The sequence below is a fragment of the Mus pahari genome, chromosome 5, assembly GCF_900095145.1.
Source record: "Mus pahari chromosome 5, PAHARI_EIJ_v1.1, whole genome shotgun sequence".
NCBI classification, from domain to species: domain Eukaryota; kingdom Metazoa; phylum Chordata; class Mammalia; order Rodentia; family Muridae; genus Mus; species Mus pahari.
Genome location: NC_034594.1, coordinates 14938718 through 14948604, shown reverse-complemented (window position 1 = coordinate 14948604; position 9887 = coordinate 14938718). Strand labels below are relative to the sequence as shown.

The 9887-nt window shown below is 45.3% G+C and overlaps 1 protein-coding gene across 11 annotated transcripts in view; it reads right to left on the bottom strand.

Annotated features, from left to right (window-relative positions):
* Positions 1-9887, bottom strand: part of Dst (dystonin) — a 196767-nt gene that overhangs the window by 81591 nt on the left and 105289 nt on the right. For all 11 annotated transcript variants that reach the window (XM_029539067.1, XM_029539069.1, XM_029539066.1 and 8 more), the window contains 5 exons: positions 8949-9011; positions 8250-8491; positions 7319-7448; positions 3069-3268; positions 1081-1576 (listed from right to left, as the gene is read on the bottom strand). In XM_029539067.1, the coding sequence (XP_029394927.1) occupies positions 1081-1576; positions 3069-3268; positions 7319-7448; positions 8250-8491; positions 8949-9011 (1131 nt within the window). The remainder of the gene's footprint in view (positions 1-1080; positions 1577-3068; positions 3269-7318; positions 7449-8249; positions 8492-8948; positions 9012-9887) is intronic.

Here is a 9887-nt window from a genome sequence, read left to right as displayed (position 1 = left end):
GGGAGGGGGAGGGGGGAGAGAGAGAGACAAAGGAGGGGGGAGTGAGAGAGGGAAGAGAGAGGGGGAAGAGGGAGGGAGGGGGATGGGAGGGGGAGAGAGAGATAGATAGCTAGATAGCTAGATAGCTAGATAGATCCACCTATCTATGGAGTCTGTTTTGCGTAGACCAACTATGTGCAGCCATGGGTCCTCCCCTGGAGTGTTGCTACGGGCAGGAACACTGCCTGGTAGACAACTGATTCCCCTTCCCAGCTGGTATCAATTGCAAATGGCTTCTTGGTTAGGGTGGAACTTTGTGTCCATTTCCCCTTCTTAATACTTCGACTTTGTCTGGTTTGAACCTGTGTGCTATCAGTAACTCGCCTCACATCAACCCCCATCCCATTTGTTTGACCTTTCCATATTCTGGGGGTTTACATCATTTGCCAGGTACTTCCCACTCTGATCAAACCAGGACACCACCCATGCAGATTTTACGTACTACACTATGCCATCTGGGTGCCAAAGAAGTCTCGAATGGCTGCTGTAGTCAATATAAAAACAGAGCCAATTAAAAAACAAATCAGATATGACCAGAGGCAAGGACTAGACACCACTAGGACTTCTGAAACAGAACAGATGAGCGAGCCGTGCCCTTCTTCCGCAATTCCCTTCATCCATCCCGCTGCATTTAGTAAGGGCCGGCCCGTTTGTCACAGAATCATAGCTACATGTGAGAGAGGAACATAGAGAAATCCACACATTTCTCTACAAAACCTTTCTGTGACGCATACAAAGTAACAGTAGGAGGAAAGGACAGGGAAGCCTTTAAAATAACTACGTGACGAAAAAAAGACAATGTAACACAGCAAAGGTGTTTCCCCATGTGAAAAAAAGGCAACTGGGAACAGAGTTGAAGCCATTTGCTGTGTGTGGACTGTGTGCAGAGCATCTTAGTCTCATCTGTGTAGAATGTCTAGACTGCCACAGAACTGCCTTCTGTGCTCCGTGCAGTCACAAATCATCACCAAGAGCTGGGAAACAGGAGGACGGGGCACTGACTTCTGACCGGGAAATAGGTACGTAAAAGGAGAGGCCAACCTGTCTTTTGCTCGATATCCTTAAACGACTTTAAGACGCCTTCTAGTTGTCTGCTCAGTTCTGCTTTCAAGTACTCCTCTTTGACCAGTGCTGACAGGTCCTCACAGACCGCCTGGGCCTCCTTGATCTTCGGTGTCTGCTGCTCGATCTCCTGCTTCAGCCTCTGGGCTGCCTCCAGTTGTTGGTTCACGGCATCCGGCAGTGTGCCCGAGGTGAGGCCGCTGCTGAGCTTGTCATCCAGTTCAGTCAGGGTACCCGAGAGACTTCTCAGCAGGCTCTGGTACTGTGTGCTTTTGACGATAGCCTGGTCAATCCAGTCACATCTGTCCCTCAGTTGTCCTGTTAGGCTGTCCCACTTCTGGGTCACAGCTACCAGTTGCTCGTTCACAATCCCATGTAAAGAAGGGTCTTCCCCAGGCCTGCTCAGAATGCTCTGGCCAGCTGCTGTGAGCTGTTCATACTGAGGTTTCCGGGTGTCGAATTCTTGCAGCAGAATCTAGGTTAACCGTGGAAAATAAACAAAGGGTTGTATAATTATAGAAAACATAAATTCATTCATTCATTCAACCTATACGAGCACACTGTTGCTCTCTTCAGACATACCAGAAGAGGTCATCAGATCTCATTACAGATGGTTTTGAGTTACCATGTGATTGCTGGGAATTGAACCAGGTCCCTGGAAGAGCAGCCAGTGCTCATAACCACTGGGCCATCTCTCCGGCCCTAGCAAACATACATTTAAGCATCCAAACATAGAGAAATGGCATTCACTTCTCTACTGTGTCTGGAATTCTGTTTTGATGTTTTCCTACTTTTTTGAGGAGGGTGAGGTTATCACAAACTAATTTAAAGACCCTCGGTGCTTCACAGTTAACAACTTGTTAAGAGATAATACCATCTTCCAAAGGGTAAGAAAAATGATATTAGCTCTAGCCCGGGAAAATGCTCATTCACGTGAGACACTGTACTGAGCTCACAGTACCACTGCCATGTTTACCTTCCCTGGATCATACTTTTCTCTTCATTAGCTTATACTCCCAATTCTACAGTGAAGGAAACAGTGGTAACTGTTTATTATGCTCAAGTGGGCTAGGACTATACTTTTTTTTTTTTTAATAGTGGGCTTACTAACATTTACAATATTTATTATACAAGTTTTAGACATAAAATCTTATTGCTCAGAATGTCAACAGAAAGGACCTTCAGATGCCTCCTTGTGGTGTACTTAATCTTCTATTTCTATTTTATCTATTTTTTTGTATTTGTTTACCTATTCATTTCAGACTCCTAAGACTACAGGCAAATATTTGTCCAGATATTTCCTTTTCATCTTTTTCATCTTGGCTCTCCTTATATTACGAAGTTATGAACTAGATACATGTAACCTTAAACCACTGGGTCCAGGTTACACGGCTGACTGAAATGAGATGCTCTTCCCACTGAGGCCTCTGCTCGACAAGTAGAAACACAGCTGAAACCACCGCAGACCTCGAGCTACTGGGCCCAACTCAGGTGCTGTGGGTTTTCTCTCCCGTGTGGGCTGCTCCGATGACTAAGATTTACCTAACGTACCTGGTCCCTCTGTTCCCTCCATCCCGCCCTTGCCTTCCCTTTGCTCTGCCTTCCACTCAGGACTGTACTGGGCGCATCTTTCAAGTCTCCATCAGAATGAATGAGGCCTCAAAGGTTAATTTATGAACAATACAAAGTATACACCAGTATCACCATCACTTGGCCAATCCATTCATTCTTCAGAGACCTGTGGTCGGTTTAGTGGGCCTGCAACAACCACATGTGGAGGGTCTGCCCCACATGCTGGCTCAGGGAGACCACGCATGGTGGCTACCTCACCGCTGCAGTTCTCTGAAACCCCTGCTTCGGACAATGTGCCACCCAGCAAGAAGGTCGAGCTAATGTGTTTACCCTGCAAACATTTGCCTTGCGATGTCAAGGGGCCACATCCTGGCTGTTGCTCCGGCAACACTCACCTGGACCTGCTGCTTCTGTGTGTTCAACATGTTTGGGTCAATGGACAAGGGCCCGAGCACGCTGACCATCAGCTCCTTCTCCACCAGCCACTGTTTTAACTGGGCCTCTGTGGTCTGGAACTGGGTTAGATTATTGGAGGACTCTTCCAGCTTTTGTTGCCTGTCCACGGTTAACTGGTTGAGCTCTTGCCACTTAGTGTCTGAAAACGAGAAAAAGGACCAAGCTGGTATTTGTTTTCTTTTCTTTTTTTTTTTTTCTTCATTTAATAACACCATTGGAAAACTGTAACTATGTATTCAAAATGATATATAATAGATGGCATTCCTTTTGTTCCCCTTGTTAGAATGTAAACCTAGGGCCTTGGTACTAGGCAAGCATGACCTGTAAGCTACATCTCTAGCTTGCTCATGGCTGGTAACTCTCCTTCCTATTAATTCTAATGTAAGAGAAGTACTTGTGTGAGATGATACATGGACTACACGTTAGATCATGAACCCGCAGCAGTAAGATGTCGGTCGCTGTGAGACACAGTCTGGAGAAATCAGCCACGGTGACCTATACTTTGTGCCTTGACCTCAGTAGGGTTGGATTGGATGGGATTGCAGGGGGGTGGGGGGTGGAGAGCAAGCCCCAGAGCATAAAACGATAGTAGTCAAAATATACCCTCTCTGCAGGGCTCTTTCTCCGAAGGCTTGCTTCCCCGCCACGCTGTGCACAGCAGCTCTCAGAATGCATACTGTGCTCTCCCATCTCAAGGCCCAGCCATGTGATGTGGGGTCCCCTATCTGTAAGGATGCTCGGTTCCTCCTAATGGTGTCCCTCCCGCCTCAAGGCCTGACGATGCCCTCTATGGTCCTGTGGCTCTCTTCCCAATAATGCTCATTCTGTATGATGATAGACCGCAGCTTCCTTCTCTACAACCCAATCCGACCTCTGTTTCATTCCTCGCTATAGCATTATGGATCAAGTAATTGTGTATTAACTCAGGTATAAGTGAAACAAACCTGAACCTCAGGTTCCTGTACTCTTTCTAAAAGTCCTTATATAGTTAATACATTGTGCGTGTGCACATATATGCGTGTGCACTCGTACATGGATTTACTGGGGGGTTGGACCTAGGGCCTTGTGAATATCGGGCAAGTTCTTCATTACTGAGCAATACTACAACCTCAAATTAAAAAAAAAAAAATCCTCAATTATTTCTAAACAAATGCCTTCCATCTTTGAATATTTACCCTCAAGCATTCTAGTAAATTCACTCAGCGTCAACCAACTGTTGCAAAGCTGAGTGAATTGAGATTTCAATGAGTATGAAATCTCAGCAGCTCTGTGAAAGGACAGGCCTAGCCTTGTGACTGTCGTCTGACATTGACTTCTAGAAAGTTCACACTTGAGAATTGGACAGTGAAGTGGCAAAGAAAAATCACAGAGAAAAAAAAGAAAAAAAAAAAAAAAACCAACCCTCTCCTTGTGTTTTAAAAGTCTGTGATGTGTTGTACTGCATTCAGAACTACCAAAGGGGATATCAATTTTATTCCTCTGAACACTGATCAAGTATCTGTTCCTCTTTTTATATTTTTTCCCTAAGGTTGTCCTCTCTTCCTTTTCAGTGAGATGTAGTAATTCAGAATGACTTTTAAAAGGGATTTTCATTCTCTCTCTCTCTCTCTCTCTCTCTCTCTCTCTCTCTCTCTCTCTCTCTGTGCACATGAACGTGCATGAGCGCACATATATGTTATGTGAATGGGAGTGCAGGTGCCCTTAGAGGCCAGAAGTGCTAAATCCTCCTGGGGCTGGGGTTACAGGTGGTTGGAGCTGCCCGGGTTGGGTGCTAAGAACTGAGCTCAGGTCCCCCACAAGGGCAGTATCCACCCCTAACCACTAAGCATCCAGAACTCTGGACAGCCTGCAGGAACCACGAGTTGGCTTGGCCTGGCTGCCTTGAGAGGCATGTGTCACAGGTTTTTCAAGTTACAGTACGTGCCTCCTGGGGCGCAATGCGCCTTCCTGTTTTAGACAGACCAATGCCCTCCCTCAGGCAGTGAGCATTCAGGTTGCTTTGTGTTTCTCTCTGTGCTCTGTCAGTAGTCAAGGAAGCATGGAGACTTGACAGGACAATGGGTCTTGGATATTAATCTTCCATACCCTGTTTAACTTGCAGACTCCATTGTAATCCTGGTAACTACAACTCTATTGATTCTGGCAATTGCCATTATATTCTGATCCTGATAGGACAAGTCTCACTGCTCTCTCAGTCTTGTTCTGGCCCCTCCAATCCCACCCTGGTTTCATTCCTTGTGGATCTATGAGGTGACCTCACCCTGGTAAGTAAGTACGGGCACTTACTATGGCCCTCTGACCTCGCCTGCCATGTCACCACGGCTTCAAGACCATCTTTGATATGCTCAGTGCTGCTCTCCACTATGGCCCACACCCAACCATGGTGCTACAGAACCGCCTGGACGGATTGTCAACACACACTGGCCGGATGCAGGAGGAGGTCTGGAGTAGGGGTTTGCAAGTTCAGATTTCTAACTAGTTCCCAGGGGATACAGCAGTCTGTGTGGATGCAAAAACTTCAGACCTAGTTTGGCAGTCTTGTAATTCCCCGCCCTCCCGTCTGCCCCACCTCCTATTTCTCAGCAGCGAGCCATTTGGTTCTAAATAATTTCCCTTAGAAACGATCATTTAAAAAACATAACAGTTCCCTAGTCAGATCCTGTCATTACTAACTTTCTGTCCTTTTGATGATAAGATCTGAAGGCCAAAAGCTGAGTGCCTGTCATAATCTGGTCCTTGAACACCCATCCTGTGGCGGGCGTTTATACTGAGATCAAATGTTTAACCTGGCCCTGGTAATCTTAACATTTTCCCCAAAGCAGCCTGTGTCCATGAAAGCCACACCTGGGCACCTTCGTGTGACATCTCCTATCCCTGGAGTGTGTGTACATGTGTGTGCTGCTGTCCCTGGAGCTGTGCTGTATGCTTTTGCTGGTTCTGTTTTCAGCTATGAGATGGCGTCTCTCACTGGCCTGGTACTTGCCGAGTAGGCTAAGCTGTCCAGATGGCCCAAGGGGTCTGTTTCTGCCTCCGCTGCACTGGGACCACAAGCCTGTGTGCAATGTCAAATGCTTCTGCATGGGCTCTGGGACAGGACTGTCCTGGTGCTGCTAAGTTAGGCAAGCACTTCACTGACTGAGCTGTTTCACACACCCCCGAGAGGGTTGTGTGTTTGTCACTTGGCACAATATACTAAGGACAGACAGTCTTTAATAGAACGTAGTAGGGGACTTTTATTTAGTGGCGGTCCTCTGTAGGAGAAGTTCCAATCCTATATAATCTGACTGGCGAGACTCTTAACAAAAGCACGTGGGGTAGAGAAGTATCAAACGCATCTTTAGGGTAGAGGCTCTGCAGGAGATGCACACCTTTCAGTCCCACCTCTTCTCTCAAACATCTGATCATACTCGAAAGTAACTCTGATATCCCCAGGAGAGTCATTGACGTAGGGGAAATCCCTCACGATGCAGGGGGATCCTTGAGTCAGGTTCTGTCTGCCTCTGAACATTAGGAACGCTTAACTTGTTTCTAAGCTTACAGTATCAAAAAATGACGGGAAGAAGGTTTGAAATAACTACAGTGAAATAATTGAAAGTCAAGCCATTCCAAGGACCAACAGGATACACTTTACACTGTGCACACTGTGGCTCCTACGTAGACATACCTAAACTTACTGAAACCTCTAAATGATAGAGTAAAGTAGGAAACTTACTTTCTTAGTCTTTTTATCTCACAAACTGAAGGAAATTCTGTACCTATGAGCAGTTTATACAAAGACAGGATGGGAGGGGAGGCCCCGTATCCCTTCAACACTGGCTTGAGAGAAAGAAGAGCTGAGGAGACGGGAGCCCCAGAAGTCACCTCACAGAGGAGACGGGAGCCTGCCCTTTCTGGATGAATGAAAGAAAACTCATGTGCATAAAATGAATGAAAGAAAATAAACACTAATCAAAATGTTACTCAGTGCATAGCATTTCATTACCAACTATGAACCTTCATAAAAACAGCTGAATGACAGCTCTTACAACAAAGCCCAAGATTTCGAATAGTTAAAAAAAAAAAAAAAGATTCTGAAATGTTTAAAGGAAACCCAAAAGCATATGAGACGACTGGGTGTTTTCTGAAGAACACGCCGTTGACCACGAAAGCAGCCGAGCGCCCATGAGCCTGAGCACGCAGATGGACTCACCCATCTCCGCCAGCACCTGCTTCCAGGACGGGGCCTCGGGAGCCTCTGGGTTCTCTTTCAGAAGCTCTGACAGTTTGTCTTTTAATTCTTGCACTTTGTTTACATTTTGCTTCAGTTCTGCCTCAAATGACTAATAAAGAAAAAAAAAACACTAATTAACTACACAAAAATATGGCATCAAAAGAGAAAAAGCATTTCTTCCCCTCTGGAATGGCCCAGAAGGGAGCCCCCCCCCCCCATTAAATGCTGGAGTGGGCAAGGACCTGGGTTATGTAGCTGATCATTCTTATTTTTCCCCCTTGGTCATCTTCACTTATGAGATACAGAAACCCCACAGAGGACCACTCTGGAGGTAATGACTGACGTCTGTAATTTCCTGCTTTCAAACGACGCTGGGCCAATGCAAGCTGCTCTCAGTAAGGCTGAGAAGCGAATCAGCCCTGGTAAAGGCCTCCAGAATTTGAAACTCTACTCGAGATTCCACATGGCAGAATTCAAGGACAGGTGGGTAATTTGCCCAAATTTTTGCCATCACCGTGAGAAACTACTTTCCTAATCTTGACAGCTACAGAAATGCTGTCCATTAAAGAGGACAGTATTAGCTGTCCCATTTTACAGTAGACAAGACAGACACTTGATATACTTAGTTCGTAACTAAATCTTTCCCACAAGTTGACTAGTTAGTATCGCAGACTTAAGCTGATTTTAAGATGGCAAGGTTACCCATACCCTGCAGTGTACTCCTTTTTCTAATGTCAGAGGGCTGGAAAAGTGACAATTCGTTGCCCCAATCTACAGAAAGTCTGATTTTTAACAAAACAGTCATTATTTGATGAAGGTCTAGGGAGAAAACAGAACCAAGCTCATGGCCCCCAGGGCTGTTCTGGGTCGGTCCATTCAATGCGCCTTCCTTCCCTGTAACCCAGCCTACCTTGTTCTGCTCCACCTGCATCTTCACAGACTCAGTGTCCGCAGGTGTAGGTGTCTGGCGCCACCTGCTGGCCGTCTTGTTCATCTTCTGTAACCACTGCATCATTGCACTGGACTCTTCCTGAGCCTTTTGCAATTTGGAGAGCTTAGTGTTCAGTTCAACTATTTTATCCTTGAGTAAGAGGCCCAGGTCTTCGTAACTGTGGCTTATGTCAGTCATGTCCTTCTTAATAGATCTTAAACCTACGAGCAGGGAGGAAAGTATACGAATGCATGCTGAGGCTTTTGGAGAGGAGCAATAGCGTTAGATTTATTGTACATAGCGTTTTCTTCTATTTTGACACTGTTAGCCTGCTACGATGGACTAGACTTTTTAGGACAGAAAGATGAGGTCACACTGCAAGTTAATAACAAATAACTCAGGAGCATTATGTAATTGTAAAACGTGAGAGGTAGCATGAAATTGTAAGCTTAAACATAACACATTTCTTGGGTACCAAACAGCAAAAGAACAGAAAGGAAATAAAAACCAAGTCCCAAAGTGAAACACCAAAGGTTCCTTTATCTCAGATGGACAGTTATATCCATATATTCACGGACACGGTGACCGTTTGAACTCAAGTTTAAGATCTCAACAAAACTACTGCCCTCTATAACATCAAACTCCACTAATCACTCGCCAGACGAGGTTACTATTCACCTTTATTTGCCAAGAAATCCTGAGTATTTGTGTCTGTTCCTTCACCATTTAGTATTACTCCACCTGCAATGAAACAAAAAAAAAAAAACAATAAACAAACAAAACAAACAATGAAGTAACTGTAGATTGCCCTCCTACTTCTACCTATAGATGGCATCGTACAATAGTGACTCTGTCTCACTTTCTACTGTTCATCAATTAATCAAAAGCTGATTCCCAAATTAAACAGCTAAGATGTTTTATGCTAACGTCATCTTAATGCTAAAGCTGGGGGTAAAGGTCCCCAGCACCTATGTATCAAAGAAAACAGAGCAACCGAGATGATGTCTGCTTGGCCTAAGGACTGTGTATCGTCTGTGGCCGTGTACACAACATACCCACAGGCCCAGTGAAGGCAGAATGATTTAAAAAGAGATGAGGGAAATGTCTGAAGGTAAAAGCCAAAAGTCTGTTTCTAAGTCCACATATGCTGACACAGAGAACACAGGGTGGGTAGTGCGTGGGCCTAGAGGACTCCTCTCCTGAATTTAGATGCCTGCTGTCCTATCAGCTGTGTGCCTGAAGAGGAACGGATGAAGCTGATGGGTACCACGGCAGCTGACCTGTGAGCACGCCATGGGAACCACACATAGCTAACCCATTACCTACCAAACAGATCCTCCTTAGTGAGTCGTAATAGCTATTTGTCCTATATTATCATAACCATCTGGGATTGGCATGTCTCCATAACCACAATGTTAAGAAAATCCAACTTTCTCATGCTAGCACCCACTGGCTGCCTATCAAAGGAGAGGGATGCCCACACAAGAGCAAGCAATAGAAACATTTAAACATCCGAATTCCTCCTTCTCTCTTCTCTCTTCTTTCTCTCTCTCTCTCTTCTTTCTTTCTTTCTTTCTTTCTTTCTTTCTTTCTTTCTTTCTTTCTTTCTTTCTTTCT